At 52.0% G+C, this 19,855-nt stretch overlaps 2 protein-coding genes across 8 annotated transcripts in view; one reads left to right on the top strand and one right to left on the bottom strand.

Annotated features, from left to right (window-relative positions):
• FARP1 (FERM, ARH/RhoGEF and pleckstrin domain protein 1) overlaps positions 1 to 13,801 on the top strand; it is a 288,757-nt gene extending 274,956 nt beyond the window's left edge. Inside the window, exons 20-27 of one of the 4 annotated variants that reach the window (XM_067713490.1) lie at positions 3,581 to 3,649; positions 3,903 to 3,992; positions 4,639 to 4,721; positions 4,810 to 4,922; positions 5,325 to 5,488; positions 10,143 to 10,250; positions 10,601 to 10,752; positions 12,193 to 13,801. In XM_067713490.1, the coding sequence (XP_067569591.1) occupies positions 3,581 to 3,649; positions 3,903 to 3,992; positions 4,639 to 4,721; positions 4,810 to 4,922; positions 5,325 to 5,488; positions 10,143 to 10,250; positions 10,601 to 10,752; positions 12,193 to 12,274 (861 nt within the window). In that variant the 3' untranslated portion in view covers positions 12,275 to 13,801. Of the gene's footprint in view, positions 1 to 3,580; positions 3,650 to 3,902; positions 3,993 to 4,638; positions 4,722 to 4,809; positions 4,923 to 5,324; positions 5,489 to 10,142; positions 10,251 to 10,600; positions 10,753 to 10,984; positions 12,118 to 12,192 lie in introns of those variants that run through there. The other 3 variants (XM_067713491.1, XM_067713489.1, XM_067713488.1) reach the window with 3 other exon arrangements.
• A 2,934-nt stretch (positions 13,802 to 16,735) lies between these two features.
• The window catches only part of STK24 (serine/threonine kinase 24), a 108,611-nt gene continuing 105,491 nt past the window's right edge, over positions 16,736 to 19,855 (bottom strand). For all 4 annotated transcript variants that reach the window (XM_067713494.1, XM_067713496.1, XM_067713495.1 and 1 more), the window contains one exon: positions 16,736 to 17,766. In XM_067713494.1, coding sequence (XP_067569595.1) covers positions 17,730 to 17,766 — 37 coding nt within the window. In that variant the 3' untranslated portion in view covers positions 16,736 to 17,729. The remainder of the gene's footprint in view (positions 17,767 to 19,855) is intronic.

The following is a 19,855-nucleotide window of genomic DNA, read 5'->3' as shown; positions in this document are numbered from 1 at the left end:
GACAATCACGTTTACCCATCCATGCAGAAGCCTTTAAAGCCTTGTGGAATCAATGTAACTTTCTCTTAACTTTGGATGTTATGAAATATTTAGCATATCAAGCTACATGGCAAACAGCATTTGTAAGGAACTCATTTTGAGGAATAGTTTCCACGGTGCTATGAAAAGAGCAGTGGATTGGAGTAGGTGGCCCGGGTTCAATTTCTGGCTCCACCAGAATTGGGATGGCTCACTTACTGGAACGTTCCTTCCCTTCTGTAACACGGGGGTCATACCTTCTCTGTCGTAGGTGATACGGATCAAATGAGATTTAATGTGCAAAACCAACACAATAAATACGAATTATCTTCCTCTTCCCCCACCTACACTTACCTGAAGAGACTAAGTTTATGCTTATTATAATGTCATTGAGTACCCAGCACAGCACTGTAGAAGGCACCAGAAGCTTTTCGTCAGATACGGGCGCTCTCACCCACCAACTGACCAGGTGATCTGGGCAAGTTCCTTACTCATTTTACTCCTCAGTTTCCTTATCTGAAAACTGGGGATGAATCTACAGGCTCACATATGCAGCTAATATAAGCACACAGCACATGTCAGGCTCACACCACGTGCTAAATAAAAGAAGGTCTTTATTATTGAGGACGCTGGGGGGCGCTGGTTCCACACTGCAGACCCACCTTAGCTGCATATTCTTATGTTCATCTGCCTGCTTCTCGGCCACTCACTGTTTCAAAGTCAGCCCTGACTGAAATGGAAAGGAGGGATCTAAGAGCCTCAGAGGGGCGAGTTCTAAGATGGGCTGTTCCACACACGGAGGCTAATTGATTCTCTTTCTTTTTTTTTAAGTCTTTATTGAATTTGTTACAATATTACTTCTGTTTTATGTTTTTGGGTTTTTTGGCCATGAGGCATGTGGGATCTTAGCTCCCCGACCAGGGATCGAACCCACACCCCCTGCATTGGAAGGAAAAGTGTTAACCACTGGACCACCAGGGAAGTACCCTGGTTTTTTGTTTGGTTTTGTTTTTTTTTTTAATTTTAAATTATCGAATAACCTATTGAGTGGAAAGAAGGCTCTGACAGATTTATCTACTGGTGGAATTTGAAAAATTGAGATTTAAAGGGGAGCGGCTAATGTTCCAGCTCCCTGCGGTCTAATTCCTCACCCAGCTTTCGGGCATAATCCTGCTGCCCTCCCGCTAGGGTCAGGCTGAGATGAGGTCATGTCCTGGAAGGCAGGATTCCCACCCCGCAACCCCCGCCCCCACGCCAGAGGCCAAAGGCCCCAGCACACTCTGGCCTGAGCCAGGCCCCCAGGGTGTGTTTTCTGCCCCTAAGAGTTCTGTGCCTGAGAGTTCTTCCAGGAGGATAGTGGAGGTTCATTTGGATAAAACGCAGAGGACTGGATATTGTGAATTTCATTCCAGTAGGAAGCAGCTTGAGCTTAAGGATATTAGGAGCCTTTTCTTTTTCTCCTATTTCATGGTTTTCTTTAAAAACTAAAAAACAGTTCTGGGCAAGAGGCATTTTCCATCTCCAGCCCTGAGACGGTGATCTGAGTCCACAGCCCTTCTGCAGAAGCTCCATCTTCCCCTTCCCACATCCCTAAGATTCGTTAAGAAAACGCACATATAACAACATCGGACATGCGAGCCGGGAACAGGAGTAGACAGCACAGTGGGGTCACCACTCCTCATTCTCTGATCCCCTTCAGTGATGAGAGCATTCCCCAAACACCGTTTCTTCATACGGTACCGTTGCTGTCTGATAGCATCCATCCCATGGACCAGCAAGTATTTGTTATGTGTCACTTCGTTGATCTCCAAAATATGTCAGTTAAATCACCAGCAGATGTTGTCTTTGATTGACATTTCATAAAGGACCAAAGCAAGAGTCAGGCTGTGCAGTCTATAGAATGCAAATGAACTGGTTGAGTCCCTGTTCTTGGCTCGTTGGCTACCGAGGTCACAGGAAAACTAGGTAACAAACAGCCCCAATACTTAGTGACTGAAGACAACCTTTTAGTATATGTCACGGTTTTGTGAGTTGGGAATGGGGCAGGACTCAGCCAGGTGATTCTTCTTTCTCTAGGGCATTGACAGAGGTCCCAGCTGGGCTGACCTGGAGGGGCCAAGGCTTACACTTGGCAGACGGCTGGAGCCTGGGCTCAGCTGGGACCGTGCACCTGAGAGCCCACGAGGGGCCTCCCCAGCGTGGGTTCAGGGTGGTCTCACTGCTTAATGTGCAGTTTAGGGTTCCCAGAGCAAGTGTTCCCAGGGACAGAGCAGAGGCTGTGTGTAGTTTTATGACCCGGTCTCACAGGTCACACAGCATCACTTCCATACTCTATTTGTCAAATTGGTCACCAGTCTACCCACATCTAAGGGAAGGGGACAGAGACCAGCCTCTGTGGGAAGAATGTCAACGAACTTGCAGCTGTGTTTTAAAAGCAGCTCTGTGGACACACAGTTTGGCGGTTCCTTAATAAGTGAACCATAGAATTTCCTCATGACCCAGCAATTCCACTCCTGGCTCTATACCCAGAAGAACTGAAAATAGGTGTTCAAACAAAAACTTGAACATGCACGTCCACAGCAGCACTGTTCAGAGTAGCCAGAAGGGGAAGCAACTCAAATACCCATCAACAGCCTAAGTGGGTAAACAAGGTGTGCCCCATCCATGCAGTGGAATATTCAGCCCCAGAGAGGAACGAATTTCTGACACGTGCCACAGCATGGACGAACCTTGAAAACATTGTGCTAAGTGAAATAGGCCAGACACAAAAAGCTACATATTACATGTTGGACTTATATGAAATAGACAAATCCACAGAGACAGAAAACAGATTGGTGGTTGCCAGGTGCTGGGGAGGCGGGAACGGGGAGTGAGAAATGGGGACTGACTGCTTAATGGTTTGGGTGATGGAAAGTTCTGGACCTAGATGGTATTGATGGATGCACTAAAGGTCATGCAGGGTAAGTTTTATGTGTATTTTACCACAGTTTTGTAAATGATAGTTTTGTGGAGGGTTTCTGAAGTGGCCCTGAATCGTCTGTGCCCTCAGAAGTTTATAGTCGGGAGGGAGAGTTCCTTTCTGGCTCTTTCATCCTAGAACAGTTACTAGTTTTTGAGAACCAGATTTTAAGTCGTGGAGAAGATTCCTCTATGCACAGTTCTCTCCTGTGGCGTATCTGTCTTCCCGGTCCCCGGCTGCCACTTTGTATCCATCCAGGGGCCTTGTCCCCCGCTCGCAGCCGGAAGCCCTGAGGGCCTGGGGGTTCAGTGTAGAGTTATAGGTCCGGGTGTGAACCAGCGCACCGCACGGGCCAGCGGAGCTCCGACCGCCAGCTGCTTCTCTGGTGGAGGAGCCAAAGCTAGCCCCTGCCTTGCAGGTTGCTCAGAAGGAAAGGAGCTTAGAGGCGGCACAGCACGGCGTTCAGTAAATAGGAGCTATGACGGGTACGGTTTTTAGCGTGAAAGGGACCACGATGGGCGGAAGCATCTCACATCGCGTTGAGTCTGCGCTGATGCGACTTTGCAGGCTCCGAGCCAGCTCGTGGGTGTGTTTTCTCTGCAGGAATTCATCCGTTTGGGCAGCCTCAGCAAGCTCTCCGGGAAGGGGCTCCAGCAGCGCATGTTCTTCCTGGTAAGTGGTGAGAGCTGTTTGTTCAAGGTGATCGGTGACTTGTGAGCCCGTGGAACCAGCAAGGGTCACGGCGCTGGGCCTCGGCCGCCCCAGAGGGGGTACCTGGGAGACAGGAGGAGCAGCCAGAGCTGCTCAGACTGGAGGTGTTGAGATCCACGAATTGTCCTGTCGGACTCTGAAAACGTAGTTTCTGTACTTGTTGGTTCCAAACGGAGCCCATTCGTCTCAGCCGCGCTTGTCCTTGTTCTTCTAGTTCAACGACGTCTTGCTCTACACGAGCAGGGGGCTGACGGCCTCGAATCAGTTTAAAGTTCACGGGCAGCTCCCGCTCTACGGCATGACCGTGAGTATGCGCCGTGGGCACGGGATGGGGACCGGGACCTCTGCCTCTGGGCTGCCCGCGGGGTGCAGGAGCCAGTGACAGGGGGAGGGGCTTGATAAGGAAGTGAGAGCGTCACAGGCGCTGTGAAAAACCTGGGCCTTGTTAGGGCTCCCCTAGAGGGGCCCCGGGACCTCACTCCCTGTCCTGCACCTGGGATGCACGGCTGTGTTCCTTCCGGAATCAAGCGCAGAGGCAAGCTGCCGTGCCTACGTGGTGTGAACTTGCCTTTCACTGCCCGGTGCCTGGCCCCGGGGCCCTGAGAGCCCATCCTCACCGTCCACGTGGAGTGAAGACCAGGAAGCAGCCTTTCTCCCGAGATGTCCAGTGGACGGGTGTCTATATTCTGTGATCCTTGGTGGGCAGAGGCAGACAGGGCGCCAGTGTGCGCCAGTGTGGCATATCCCACACTCTCCTCAGTGGGCGGGTAGAGGGAGGTTTATGGCTCTGATGAAAAAGTATAATGCATTTTGATCTTGCTTTCACCCTCCCGATGGGGACTTTTTTGGACTTGGTTCCGCCGAGCTGTAGTCAGTTCGGTGAACGTTTGAAAATGTACTGAGTATCCCAACCCCTACTCGGCAGTAACTTATGAACACTCGCCCCACAGATGGAGGAAAGTGAGGACGAGTGGGGCGTGCCCCACTGCCTCACCCTGCGGGGCCAGCACCAGTCCATCGTCGTGGCTGCCAGGTAACGCGGGAAGCCCGACCTTTGACCTCGGTACCCCTTCTCCCCACCGTGGCCTGGAAATACCTGACGTCCATCTGTCCTCCTCCAGTTCTCGGTCCGAGATGGAAAAGTGGGTGGAGGACATACAGATGGCCATTGACTTGGCCGAGAAAAGCAGCGGCCCCGCCCCCGAGTTCCTGGCCAGCAGCCCTCCTGACAGCAGTAAGTGTTGCACTGAAAATTGCCTTACCGATGCGCCCCATAGCCACAGTCTACGTTTGTGTTTTAAGCTAAAAATCAAGGAACTTTTTATAAAAGTTAAAAAACACAAACAAAACCCCTTAAAAGAGAATGAGCGAGCGGAGAAATCGCATCTTTTCTGGGCCAGCACTGCCGCTTGTCAGCCTCTGGGGGGCGAGGGGCGGGGAGAAAACTGTTAGAGGCTCCCTGGCAGAGGGACTGGTGGGACGCCCCTGGCCAAGCCCTCACTGCCAGTGTGACTTCCTGCTCGGTGGGTGCCCGGGACCCCCAGCCTTCCCATCCCATTCGGCTCCTGGGCGGGGTTGGGACAGGGGCCCTCCTGGCGAGCAGAGAGGAAAGCACCGCCTCTTGCTGCCCCTGCAGAGTCCCCGGAGGAGGCAGCGGGCGACCAGGAGTCGGAGGACGACCTCAGCGCCTCGCGCACCTCGTTGGAGCGCCAGGCCCCGCACCGCGGCAACACCATGGTGCACGTGTGCTGGCACCGCAACACCAGCGTCTCCATGGTGGACTTCAGCGTGGCCGTGGAGGTAGGGCAGGCGGCGGGGGGTCAGGCCACGGGCACCGGCCTTCTGAGCATGCGCGCTCTGTGGGCCGTCAGGTGCACCGGCCTTGGCGTCTGTCCGTTCCCAGGACGCCTGTGCAGTGATGGTTTTCTTTTGTTCTCTGGACCGTGCCCTCTCCTCTCGCGGAGTTAGCCACGGGGCGGGGACTGTGCGTGCCTTTCTGCGTCTGTCCGCGCCGAGAGGTCCGGATGGGCAGCGCAGCCGCCGTTCTTGCTGCGCCCGGGAGTAGCCCCCGGAATCGGGTGCGGGGAGGCGGTATGGTTGGAAAGCTGCTGCCAGCCAGGGCCACAGCAGGTAGGTGTATTTCATGGAAGAACCTGCAAGAAGCCGGCTCTCGGAGCGTCCCGAAGATCTGGCTTTGGGGATGGGGGCTCTCCCCGTATTGCGACCGTGAACCTTCTAGAACTCTCCAAACCTCATTCCCTAAGCGTCCTCCAGTCCAGGTCCATAATCCCTAACCTTTCAGAAAATGCGAAGCCCAGAAAGCTCTAAAACCGTGAAGTTCTCTTCATACCCCATCGACAGCAGAACCTGACCTGACCGGTCAGGAGGCTGTTTATCGGTTTTGCGAGCGCGTCCTGTTTTATACTACAGCATCGCTGTGTTTGATTCTGGGCTACAACCCCAGACCCCACTGCCTGGGGTGTCACAGAGGACAGGTACTGGATTATCCTTCTAAAATCTGACAAATGCTGAATTCCTAAGTGTGCCTGGCCCGAAAATGTCACCTAGGAGCTTGTGAGCCACGAACAGCGGTTCGTTTGCTTTCGGAACCAACAGTGTGTTGGTTCAAATGAGCCGAACATTTTGATGGGTAGTCCATAGGGGTTCTCTGAGATTGTTTTCTGGAACTGACCTTCACAGTTCCACGGAACTGTGTTTGTCGAGTTTCCCTGCTACAGCTAATGTTCTAAAACCCATGCTTCCTCGTCAAGACATCCCCATCCTCGGGGCTGTCCCAGCGCGTGGCCGACTGGGCGTGGCCTTCCGTCTCCTGCATCCGCCCCACGGCGGGGGAGGGGGCTTTCTCTTCCCGAGGGGCTCACTGCGTTCATCCTTCCCATCACATTTCCACTGCACCTGTTGGCGAAGCTTGCCAGCCGGAGACTTCTTCCAGGGGACAGGGATCTTTCCAGCAAGGAGGGGGCAGTGGCCATCTGGAGGCAAAAAATACCTGATGACATCTCTTCTGTCCAGGCGAGGCCAGGGGAAGGGCGGGGCCGTGCGGGAGAAGTCCTCTTTGCTTCGCTTTATACTCACCTTTGCGATGTGTAGTCAGGGCTGTGGAGGTGTGGGAACTTGGTAGGCATGAACCTTCCTCCTTAACCCCTGGAGGCAGGCAGGCCATTCAAGAATGCGGCCCAGACACAGCTCCTCGAGCCCAGCTTTTCAGGGTGACAGCCTGCACTGGTGCTGTGTGCGCGCACACGCGCGTGTGTCAGTCAGCCGAGTGGTCAGCACACCAAGTGGTCAGCACGCTGCAGCCTCAGACCAAACCCTGCCCACCCCCTGCTTGGTTACAGCCCGTCAACGAAGAACAGGGTTTTCCGTTTTTGAGTGGTTACTACAACTGTCTTTGATTTTGCCCCTTGGCCCAAAAAGCCTAAAATGGTATTTGGCCCTTTGAGGAAGGGTTTGCTGAACGTTGTAGCCCACGCGAGCGAGCCCTGAGCCAGTGTGGTTTTAAGGTGGCAGCTTGGATGCTCGTGGAACTGGCGCGTCTGTCACTCTGTAAATGTCCCTTCCTTGCCCGATCCCCCGTCCCCAAGGCGTGTGGCTTCAGTCTGGTGTCAGCGGTGGGCTCCTGTGGGTGCCACATGCCCCTGGATGACCGGAGTTGGGGGAAGGGGGACAAGGGATTGGCTCCTTCCTTCTTGACGTGCTGCTTCCTTACCGTCCCCAGCACCAGATTCTCTCTTCTGGGCTCGTGCAGGTAGAAGTGAGTGAGGGGGATGTTTGGGGGCAGCGTGAAATTGAGCTGGCCTCCGTAGAAAGTCTGGGGGCACCGTCGACGTCGGGGTGCCGACGCTAGGACGGCCAGTGTGAAGCCTCGCGTAGGCCATAGGGCCAGCGGAGGTATTCAGAGGGGAAACCATCAAAGTTGTGTTGTAGAACTGGAGTTGGGAGGCGGTGGGGGCTGGGGAGAGAGGAGGGTGTCACTCAGCCGTCTGCACACAGGTGAGGACCAGGGGGATGGGGGGAACGTAACTAGGGGTGGGGACCCTCATTTCCTGTGGCTGCCGCAACACATCTGAAGCCGCTTAACAACAGAAATGTGTCCTCTCACAGTGCTGGAGGCCGTAAGTCCACGATCAAGATGTCAGCGGGGTCGGCTCCTTCTGGAGGTCCTGGTCCAGGTCTCTCTCCTGGCTTTTGGTGGTTGCCAGCCACCCTCGGTGTTCTCTTGGCTTGTGGACACATCACTCCAGTCTCTGCCTCTGTCTCACTTGGTGGGGGGGGGGGGGGGGGGTGTTCTCCCTGTGTATCTGTTGAAAAGTCCTCTTCCTATGAGGACACCAGGCATTGGGGTTAGGACCCACGGTACTCCAGTAGGACCTTATCTTGACTGTATCTGCAACGACCCTATTACAGTCATCTTCACAGGTACTGGGCCTTTGGGCATGAATATCTTCTGGGGGGACACGAATCAATCCACAACAGGGATGGAGCAGCTGGGAGCAAAGAGGCCTTCCTCCAGTCTGGGAAAGGCAGGGAATGGGCCTCAGCCGGTGCCAGATTGGGAATGTTGACCTCTCCCGTAAAGGCAGCACAGACTGGAGACAGACCCAAAGGTCATTTGCGTAGATAAAAGGCTCAGGCTCTTGAGAGCAGCTTAGGGGCCACGTGACCTGAGTAGGAGACTTGACGTGTATATGGGAGCGAAGCCAAGGGAGCGAGGGTTTTGGTGGGGTTGGCAACTTTGGAGGGCACGGGGGCAACGGGGAGCAAGGAGAGACCCGTAGATACAATTACTAAGAAGCATCTGGCAAAGCTGCTAAGCTGGCAAAGCTAGAAGGACTTACTCAGAACGAATACCCTGGCATGTTCCAGGAGGATTCAAGGCTGCTGGCAGAAGGTAAGCGTGTTCTCATGACCCTGCCTTGGGAAGAACACTGGCCTGGAACCTGGTTCATCAGTGAAGTGTGTAAACCACACTGTGGGTTGGACTGGCTATCGTTCCAAAGGGAAACGCATCTAAGAGAAAGGTTTTTTGGGGGCTCTGTCTGGAGGAATTTGATTTCAGTATAAAAATAAGGAAAGGAAAATGTGCTACTCTCCTTCCTCCAGAGTGAGACTTGCATGTAATCGTGTGTGCTATTGCACAAGCATCAAATCCCCACTCTGGTTGGTTGCCACCATCACCTGCTGGAACCCACCGTTCGCCTTTTCTTGTGCCTTTCGCCAGTGGGTAAGTGGCAGCCAGGAGTGATGATGGCCACAGGGGCAGCTCTGCTTCCTGTGTTCTCTCGGCCTAACACGCCGTCTCCCCCATCAGACTGCAAGCGACTCGCAGCCAGAGCCATTTAACCTCTTCTCACAGGCGCCTTACTTAAGAATGTCTCTTGGATTAAACACAGGTTACTGGAAAAGCCCCAGAGATGGAATGAGGTAGACGCAGGTGTGTGTATATGTATATTTTATTGTGGTGCGTTTGCCCGTTTCACCCCTTTGAAGTGAACGATTTAGTGGCAGTGATTATATTCACCATCCATTTCTCTCTTCGTCAAGGCTTCCTGGCAATGAGCTGCTGTCTTGTCAGGGACACAGCTGAGGCTTCTTAGGGTCCTCTGAGAGGTGACACAGGGGCTTTGGAGAGAAGGCAAGGAAGGATGCACAGGCTCTGATCTTGGCGGCCCCCCTTGGCTGCCTGTGATTTCACGGTGATGCTCTGTGCTGGCAGCTCCTGCGGGCCTCAGGAGACCATGGAGCTCCGGAGTTAAACCAGGACGCCCGGAACGCCTGTTCCCACCAGCGCAGGGTGGGGCCTGGAGGCTCCGCGCTGAAATCCAGCGTTGCGGCCAGGGCCACCAGGTGGCAGTCAGGAGCTGCTGGCTGGCGCTGGGCTCCTGCCGGCTTAGAGTTGAGGGTGATGGAGCCTTTCCCACGGATGCCCCAACAAGCACCACCCGCTGGGCAGGTCTGTCTCACCATCCCGGAGGTCACAGGTCCAGAAATCAACGTCCCTCTAAACCTGTGTGGGAGGCGGCCGCCTGGCCTCTGCCGGCTGCTGTGGGTTGCTGACCCGCCTTGGTGTTCTTGGGCTTGTAGACGCAGCACTCGCGCCTGCCTGTGGTCACAGGGGCTGCCCCGTGTCTGTCTGTCAGCCGTAGTGGATACGGGCCGCTACTCCAGGACGATCTCCGCAATTCTACATCCGATGACCCTATTTCCAAATAAGGTCACATTCTGAGATACGGGGGGGGGGGGGGGGGGGGGGAGTTGACAGGAAAATTAACCCAGGCTCACGCAGTCCCCCTCCCAGAGTGAAAGGCCGTTTTCTTAAGTCACCCCCAGGAAGCCTGCTCACAGAAGCACGGCCCTGCCGGCGGGCCCCACCGGGCTGTGACACTGAGTTGGCCTTTCCACCGGGCTCCTTACAGGCTGACTTGTCTTGTAGAATCAGCTGTCTGGGAACCTGCTGAGGAAATTCAAAAACAGCAACGGGTGGCAGAAGCTGTGGGTAGTCTTCACCAACTTCTGCCTCTTCTTCTACAAGTCGCACCAGGTATGTGCCCAGTGGGGCGGCTGGGGAAGAGCCTCCCTCCTCGGGGAGCAGGCAGCTTTCCTCTGGAAGGATGAACAGCTTGACCCCTGAGCCACCCAGGTGTCGGAGGGGGGGGCCCACAGCAGGCTGGGCAAGGCCACGGCCCGCAGAGACCCCACAGCTCTAAGTGAAGGCTGCCGTTATCCACTTGCCAAGGGCTGCGCGTCTGCTGGTTGGATGAGGGGAGGGGGGCGCGGGTGATGTCACCGGTGGCCGACGCGACGTATCCGGGCCTGGACCTCAGTCCAGACCAGCTGCTGCGGGCAGGTGCCACACCTGTGACTGCTCCCACCTTCTGTGCCCCCTTCCAGGACAGTCACCCCCTCGCCAGCCTGCCTCTGCTTGGGTACTCGCTCACCATTCCCTCGGAGTCTGAAGACCTCCACAAGGACTACGTGTTCAAGCTGCATTTCAAGTCCCACGTGTACTACTTCAGGGCTGAAAGCGAATACACGTTTGAAAGGTAAGTAAGTCCCCCTCCACAGGGCACCTGCAGAGAAAGGACACCCTTCTTCCGAGCAGCGGGCTTTCTCCCAAGTGCATAAGGCCTTGTAGCGGCAGCTGCCTGCTGCCTGGGCATTGACTCCCTTCCAGAAGGGTTTTCTTGTTCTCACCCTGCTACTTGCTTAAAATGAAAGCACTTCATAAGACCTGGGCTCTGTGTGCCCAATGCGAGTACACGTCTGTTTTCACAGGAGCAAGTGGAACCATGACTTTCCCTGGGACACATCAGCCCAAAACCTGTACGCTAGTTCACACCACGTGGGGTACACTTTTCCATCTCTAACGTGTTTTTCCAGTCGATGGCTACAGTAGTTGCTTCGTCCCGTGGCCAAAAGGCTAAGTAAGCTTCAAGTCAAAAGACCACGTAAGGAAGGAAAAAAAAATCCTAGTGCCTCTTAGTTACCTTACCAATGAGACTGGCTCCGTGGTGTGAAGGCCCAGGGCAGTGGTCTTCCTTTAGCCAAGAAGTGAAGGAGCCAGGCTCTCCCTGTGGCCACCTTCAAGTACAAATCCTGGGCCTCGCATCCTGGGGCAGGCTCTGAAAGCAGTGTCACTGCCGAATCACCACCTGGGCGAGGGGTGGTCCTTGGGCACCAGACAGGGCAGCTGCTGCCACCCCGCTGAGGGAGAAACTCTTCTCCTGAAAACCCACGAGGGTTTCCGATCAATGGGCCAGTCATCCGTGCACAAACTCACGTAAAGTTAGTTCACGGGAAACAGCACAGTGGTTTAAGACCAGGGTCGAAGCCGCCGTTGACACCCACCCCAGAGCAGCGGGGCCCTAAGCTACACTGGTTGAAAAGGGAGCCCACGGGGTAGCACTCCTCAAATTTGATCCTGGACTGGAAAACTGAGATGCCATCACTGCTGTGGCAGGGAGCACGTAGCCCTGGGATTAGGGATTTCTAAAGCCCTCTAAGCTCCACCAAGGCGGGAAGCTGGGCCACCCCAGGTCTCCTCCCCCGGGCACTCCTGACGTGGTACACCAGAGGACGCTTTGTTGTTGCAGGCAGGGGACGCTCTGCCCACTGCTTCTAGACCACAAACAGCCCCGTGTCTAGGATAGGCCGCACCCCACTGTCCTGAGAAAGACTGGCAGTGTGCGCTGCAGCCCCACGTCAGGCGCCTCTGCAGAATGAGCATGCCCCGGTCCGTGGTCCTCAGGAGTACCTGGAGGAGGCCTTAACCCCGCTCTCCTTTACCTGGAAGCTAGGAGCTCACGTGAGATCCCTCCTGCTGCAAGAGCAGATTCTACGCCAGGCAGTATAAGGTCACGCTGGGGCTTTGTAAGTAACGACCGCCAGGGGTCATGAAGCTGTAACAAACAAGAAAAGCAGATTTCAGAGACACTGGCTGATAAAAAGTGGCCCCTGACGGTTATTTCACTTTCTTGTCCTAGATGGATGGAGGTGATCCGAAGTGCTACCAGTTCGGCCTCCCGTGCCCACGTTCTGAGTCACAAAGAATCTCACGTGTATTGATGGCAGGACGGGACACCTGTGTTGATTGTTTCAGCAGTGGCGACTTTCCCGGAAGACATTTTCTTTCTTCTGTATTAATGAAGCCTAGTAAAATTAACACCTGTCTGTCTGGAAAACAAAATAATACACGGTTTCACAGCGACTCTCATCTCTCTCCACAGAACCATTTTAAACCTTGTCTTCGCAGCTGTTAATTTCTCATCGGAACTGGACCGCACCCCTGCCTTCAACGCGGGTGGCGTCTCGGCCGTCGTGCCCTCGGTGGGCTGTCTTCAGCTTGTGCCGGTATTAAGCATTGTCACGGATCGAGTGCCGAATGGCATGTTTTCCCTCCCAACTGCACCTTACAGTCAGTACTAACACGTCCATGCAACCAAAAGACAGGGCAAGGGCTCTTTTTTTAAAAAAGATGATTGATAAACTTACGATTTTGATTTCTAGGCTGCTGTATTTTACAAAATGGATTTTCCATTGTTTGTCTGCGATACCCTTGGCAGTCTTCAGCAAATGAGATCATTTTCAGATTTTGAGATCATTTTCAGATTTTTTTTTTTCTCACTCTTTCTACTTTTATAATGATAGCAAATTAGTAGGATTTACTTTTTTGATAAATGAGCAGTTTGCAGCATCCTGTGTTCCACTGGGGGCCGCAGGCTCCAGGGAAACGCTGGTTCCCAGACCTCCTTCTTGGCACAAGTTGACCAAATTGTTCAAGCGGTGACTATTTACAAAGCAGAGCGGGTGGTTTTCTGTTAGGAGAAGCGGGAATCCAGTGCGCTCTCCGGACTGTCGGTGCACCGAGTGCCGTATCCGATGGGAGGGTAGTAAGCTGTGGTGTCTTGCTGTATGTTTCACGAGCATGAGAACCTGTATGGCGGTGACCAGGGCCGTCTGTGCTGTGTTACGTTGTGGAGCGTGTCTGAGCTTCTCGTGGACGCAGGAGCTCTGAGTCACAGTGCTAGTCCCCTGGCTCCTGTGATCATCCCTGTATCCTACTGCAACTGTGGTTTGGAACTGCACACTCAATAGTGGTATATATATCGTGCCTGTCTTCACAAACCATTCTTTTCTCCTTTTTATACTCACCGCCCCCGCCCACCCCTCCCCCGCCAAACCACCCCCCGGCCTGGGGTACGGACATACGACATTGCACATCCTTGATAGTCGGACAACACAGGGAACAGGGTTCCAGTAACTGCTGGGGCCCACGGGTCAAAATCCGTTCGCCTCTTCTCCATGGGGATCGAGTGGCTGCTATTCCCTTGGTATTGTTAAGCCCTTTCCTGATGCCGCCCCCGGAGGGGGCGACCCATCCAACACGGTTCCCTTCCAGTGCCCCACACCACAGCTGGGGGCCCTCACCTGAGACACCCAGGCCCACCCCGACCGGGGGGCTGTGACCGGCGTACGTGGAAACATACAAATGGACGATGAGTAGCTCGAGGTGTGTGTGAATCGCTTGCCTTACGGTCTGTACAGACGGTTTTAAGTACTAACAAAAGGGAATAAAAATACCTCATGCCACAATCCAGCATCCTGAAGTTTTAAGGCAAAACCACCAACCTCGTCTCTTGTCTTTGACTGAATCTCAGGCAGGTGGGTCGGGGAGTCAGCTGGTCACTGTGGGGTGGGGTGAATGAGCTGCTGAGTCTGTTCTCTTAAGACAAACAACATTTTGATACGTATGTGATAATTTTCTCTGCTTCTTCCAACGTGGGGCCGGGAAAGCAGAACATTTCCGGAAGACTGACCATCAGAGGCTCTAGAAGACAAGGGGTTGAGGGCAAGGTGGGCAGGGAGGGGACTGGGAAGCCTTTGACCCCAGTCCCTGGGCCGCTGAGATGGCGGAATCATGAGCTTCTCCCTCCAAAAGTCACACCTGTCACTCACCTCTACAAGGCTTGGAGACAAGGTGTGGTCTCCTAAGTCAGTCTTCTGCTCCCAGCTATGATTCACACCCGTGTCCCCCTGTGACTTCAAAGAAAACCTAAGTGCAAATCATGTAGGCGATTCAGACCACTCCCAAGCTGCCGGAAACAGATGGAGTTTCAGAGACACCCGCTATCTCAGTCCTTTCTGGCTGCTGTAACAAACGTACCATCAACTGGTGGCTTATAAACAAATACCTTTCTTACAGTTTGGAGGCTGGACGTCCAAGATCAAGGTCCCGGCAGATGCAGTATCTGGTGAGGGCCCACTTCCTGGCTCACAGATGGCCACCTTCTCGCTGTGTCCTCACATGGTGGAAGGGGTGAGGGACTGCTGTGGAGTCAGGACACTAATCCCAGTCCTGAGGGCTCCACCCTCATGACCTAATCATCCCCAAAGGCTCCCACCTCCTAATGCCATCACACTGGGGCTCAGGATCTCAACATATAAATTCAGGGGTGCGGGGGACACAAACGTTGTCTACTCCCCCTCTACACACAAGACACAATTATAAAAAGAATTATTTCTGTGAACTTTATTGACCCTCGCATGATACAGACCCTGTGCTTAAGAACACACCTTGCAGCACTCTTCAGTTATTGCCGTATTTTATAGCAGAAATACACAAGCCACGTTTAAGGAGGAAAATATAAAAATGCTCATAAACAGACCTGTTTTGCCAAAAGAAACGTACAAAATGCTGCATTCAAACTAAACGCTTCAAAAGACCACTTGGAGAACAACACGTCAGATCGGGAAGGTGTGTGGCCCTCGGTTACAGCGAGACAATCACACGACTGTGACAGTGCCGAGGCCCCCAGACCACATGGGTGCAGCCAGGGCAGAAAAAGACCACTTCAAAAAGGTGTCGACAACCAGCCAGACACAGCCCCCAACCTCCAAGAGGCTGTCTGTGCTTCTGGGTGAAGCCGCCCAGCCGTCAGCAGTGTGGGCAGAGAAGCCGCTAACTGCTGGGGTTCGGCATCCAGAGGCTTCCGAGGGGCAGTCAATCTACCTCGAGTGCTGAGCTCGCGGGTCTGGCTAAATACCACCAGCGGTTTACAGGCCCGAGGCAGGTCCTCCTGTAGCTCTGGTACCTGGCCTGTCTTTTAATAAAGGACTTGAAGTGCACAAATGCTAGCCTCAAGCAGATGCCCTGATTTTTGTTTGTCTACAGAAAGTAACAAGCCAGGAGATATTGTAGGGGGAGGTGATCCACTTTCAAAAGCCTGTCAAAGCACATCTTCCCCGAGAAGCTTCATCAACAGAAGACGGTTCCAATAAACTCAGTAGAGTAATTTGCCGCTTTGCCTGGGAGACGGTGCTGTGTTGTTACCGTCCAGTGACTGCAGAGCAGCTACTAACCTCACCTCACTTAGCTGGGATCCCGTCTGCCTATCAGTGTGACCATCACTCATATTTGACATGGCAGTCAGTCAGGGTCAAGTCCTGAAACCACTGTCCATTTGCAAATCTGAAGAACTCTAGACCAGAAAGCTGCCGTCTGCTCTGGCGCTCTCAAGATCAGACAAGCAGCACACCTCGGGGAACACGGCTCCATTTCTTTGATTCCTTCTCCAGCAACGGACAAAACTGATCTTTGCCTCATGCCTCACACAGGGAAACAAACAGCTCCGTCACGCTGAATACTCTCTGAAACACAAAATGAAATATTCTCCATTTTTGTTGTTCAAGTTAACAAACTTGCACGATGGCCATTTGGTTCTGTTTCCTCTAACCAAAATATATCCCTTATAGAAATTAACCCAAATCTACCTTTAATTAAAAAATCACGACAATTTTAAGAGTTTAAAAACTAGCTCCATTCCGTTAACCAAAACAATAACCACCCCTCAGACGTCTCTAGCTCAGGCCTCTGTCCTCTCCCTGTAACATCCAGGCCACCGGGCCAGCAGATAACTGACCTTCCGTCCTCAAGTTTACCCAGTAACTTCCCTGCTTCCAAAAGCCTTTGTATTCCACCTCAAGAACTGCTACTCCAGCAAGAGATGACAACGATTCGTATCAACAAATGATAAAAAATGTCACACGTACTCAAATCAGTCAAGAACGGCGGCAAGAAGTATTTCCCGACCCAGAGACCCAGAGGTTATTAACCCCCCTGGCAAGCCAGACGCTACCACAAGCCAAGAAAAACACAGACACCTGGCGGACAAACCAGCGGACACCATCTCCTTTAAAAAATCAACCACCTTCCCTCCAGTTCCCCGGGAAGACAGCAGTTTTACAGATCAGCAACATTCACCCGTATCTCCTCAGGACCATTTTTAAAAGTTGCACAGGGAGCTGACCTGGACATTCCACAGCTTGAATGTGGGCACTTCTTCCGAGAGCCTCATACATACATACATACACACACACACACCACACACACACACACACACACACACACACACACACACACACACACACACACACACACACACACACACACACACACACACACACACACACACACACGGCAGGTGCACTGCCCCCTCAAGAGTCACGTTCCAAGGAGAGTATGCAAAATCTGTGTTATAAAATTTATTTGTGTAAGCATTCAGACATGTTTAGGTGGGAAAGATGATACGCAGATTTCACTACAAGGTGCAACAGAAAACCCTACTGGAAGGACGGTACAGCTGGCGCAGGACTGGCAGGGCGCGAATGAAAGTGAGACGAGAACACTTCATCGGGGAGAAATTTAAAATAATAATTTAAAGCTTCATGAGGCAAGGTATGTTCCAATTTAAAACACTAAGAAATAGTACCATCGATGAAAAAGGAAATCAACTTCTAAGTGTACCAAAAGGGTTGTAGGGCAAACAAGAGGAAAATTTGCATTTGTTGAGGTACAAATATAGGAGTGTTCCATAAGAGGGGTGTTAATTATTATTAATGGCAAACCCTGCAAATACAAAGTAAAACCCAAATCACTGGTCACATAATTCAAAATTTACATGTAATAAAGGCAAGGCAATAGACTCGAGTTACGGCCTGTCAAATATTTACCCCACTGACGGTATCTACAGAAGCACTTGGCCAGTGTGTACACAGTGATCCCTATGCACGCCAAAAGGGTTTCCTTAAAAATGACACTATATACAAATCTGTACACTGACCCACCAGAGCGGTTCTCCGTCTCCCAGGGAGGGGGAGTTATCAACGTAAAGCAGGATACCTGAGGTTTCATTTCTTCAGTCACCTTATCATAATCCCAAATATACATTTCAGGGTTTATTTTTGTTTCTAAAGACACTTTCCTTGATATGTGCACTATGGTTAGAATTAAAAACAAGAATAATAAAATAAAATAAAATACTCGCTCGCAGGAGCTGACCCTCCCCACCCCACCTGGAGACTTCATCAGGCCCTGGACAGGCAACCTCGCTGTGGGGGGGATGGCCCCCCGCGATGGTGCACCTCTTCAGCGAAGTCAGCAAAGGCTCTCGTTGACTTTTAAAAAGGAGGAGGATGAAGAAGAAAAAAAGGAAAAAAACAAAACCCAAACGCCAAAGGAATTTCAGTGGGATGAAGTTCCTCCACCACTTAGAGAGTATCTAGGAGAAAACAAAAAGAGAAGTAGAAGTAAATCAATGTCATTTCTCTAAATTAAAAACAAATTAATTTGCAAAACTTCAAGCAATAATCAAAATCCTAGTTTTTATAGACAATCCCAAGTTATAACAAATTAAGTGGTGCAAGTATCAATGGGCTAATGATTCCGTAAAGAATTCATAAAAATTAAGAAAACCATGATTCCAACGCTAAAAACTTTTCACAGATAAACAAAAAGCGAGAATGTGTTCAGCCTCCCAGGAGAGAAAAAAAAGACACGAATAGAGTAGTAAATGATACACCTTCACTTATAATCATTTTTTAAAAGTTGAAAAATCGATAATACCCAGTGACACAGTTAAGATCCCAAAGATGCAATATCAGTGCAAGAAACCCTTTCTGGCCACACAAATAGCGGCGCTTGTTCAAGTAATCCACTTCCTAGGACGGTCTGTTAAATTTTTTGTGATTACAATAACTAGGACACAATTCTGATGTCCAACGGTAGAAAAATGGTTAATTAAGCAAGCTGAATGAACTAAGAGATGAAAAATCATACTATTTAAGCAATATGAAAAATACACCCAGGTTAAGAAGTGTACACAGAATTATACATGTCCAGTTTTACACAATTTAGTCTACATGAACACCCAAGAATATCTAAAAACTTGGGTAAGTTCATGACTTGTATACAGCAAGGGAAGGCAGCGCACCCAAAACGATGATGGTGGGATGGGCACTTTCTCCTGTTTCCAGTAATTCTGCGGCACCGTCTCACTTTGGAACACCAAAAAGGGGGACGGGTGCGCTTTGTGGCCAAGATTCCCTCAGCAGCCTCAAAACCGGGGTGGTCACCCAGCCACAGGAGACGGCTGAGGACGAGTTTAATGGGACTCGTAGCCAACATTCCAAATTAGAGCTCCTCTTTTAAGGCGTTTAAAGTACATAGCCCTCGCCCACGGAACAAATGACTAGGAAAGCACGCTTTAGCCACGGGTCCTGAGACTCACTTTTCGAGAGATGTAAATGCCCAAGTCATGGGAGGAGTTGATGCCACACAAAAGAATCCACACACTAACTCAAACTAAGATACACAAAAGCCGGTCCTTGTCGTCTCTGAGGCGACCCACTGGAGCAATGCATCCAGGAGCAAAACGGGTCTGAAGTGTCAGCGACGGCCACTGTGCTTTGGTGGCCTCTGGACAGGGGACACACGGCAAGAGCTCAGAGAGCCCAAAAGGGACCAGGCAGGGAGCCCCTGGAGCAGGTCATCTGATGGCTGAGGAGAGAGAGTCCCACGTCACAAAGGACGGAAGGACAAGAGAGAACCAGAGAGGATGGGAAGTACAATGTTAACCGTAATGCAGACGGCAGGAGTTACACCTGTGTTATGTACGGTCACACCCGCCACAGTGGCTCCCAGCACCGACATCACAATGAGATGTGCCGTTTAAGTGTGAAACACACACTGACTGCAAAGACTCAGCCCTACAACGATGGTGAAAGACCTTTATACCAAAACAAGACTTTGGATGCAGTGGGTTAAGAAATAACGCTATTAAAACCAACTTCACCCAAAAAAGCATACTGGAGTCCTTCAACTGCCTCCAAGTTCTCCAGCCTAAACGTGAGAGCAGGTTAGAAAGTTGGGATGTTTTCATGAGGGAGCCTGAGTTCTACAGAACAAACCTGAGGTTTTCTCTGATGTCCCACTTTAGAGGGACACTTCACAGGACAGCGGGCAGCCCCTTCATCACCACTTCCAAGTGGCAAAAGTGACCCTACATGCCCCAAACTTCTCCACCCGCCATCCAGCCGACATCTCAGAAAAGATCTGAGACGCTCCTGATTCCCATCAAGGAGCAGCCGTCCTTTAGAAAAAGCTCGCTTCCTGGACAACACACCTGGAAGGTGAATTTCAAAGCACTGATCTGCCTGGCATTTCGGGGAGAGAGAAAGGTTCGGGGGGTGTGCAGGAGAGCTCGGGTCACAGAGCTGCTGGACGGTTCACCTCCGCTCTCTCCAACACCCCCAGGTGACTGCACGTGTGCGACCTACCTCCTCCACAGGGAGGCTCCCCCAAACAAGCTT

The sequence above is a fragment of the Pseudorca crassidens genome, chromosome 18, assembly GCF_039906515.1.
Source record: "Pseudorca crassidens isolate mPseCra1 chromosome 18, mPseCra1.hap1, whole genome shotgun sequence".
Taxonomy (NCBI): Eukaryota; Metazoa; Chordata; class Mammalia; order Artiodactyla; family Delphinidae; genus Pseudorca; species Pseudorca crassidens.
This window is presented reverse-complemented; position numbering and strand designations above follow the sequence as displayed.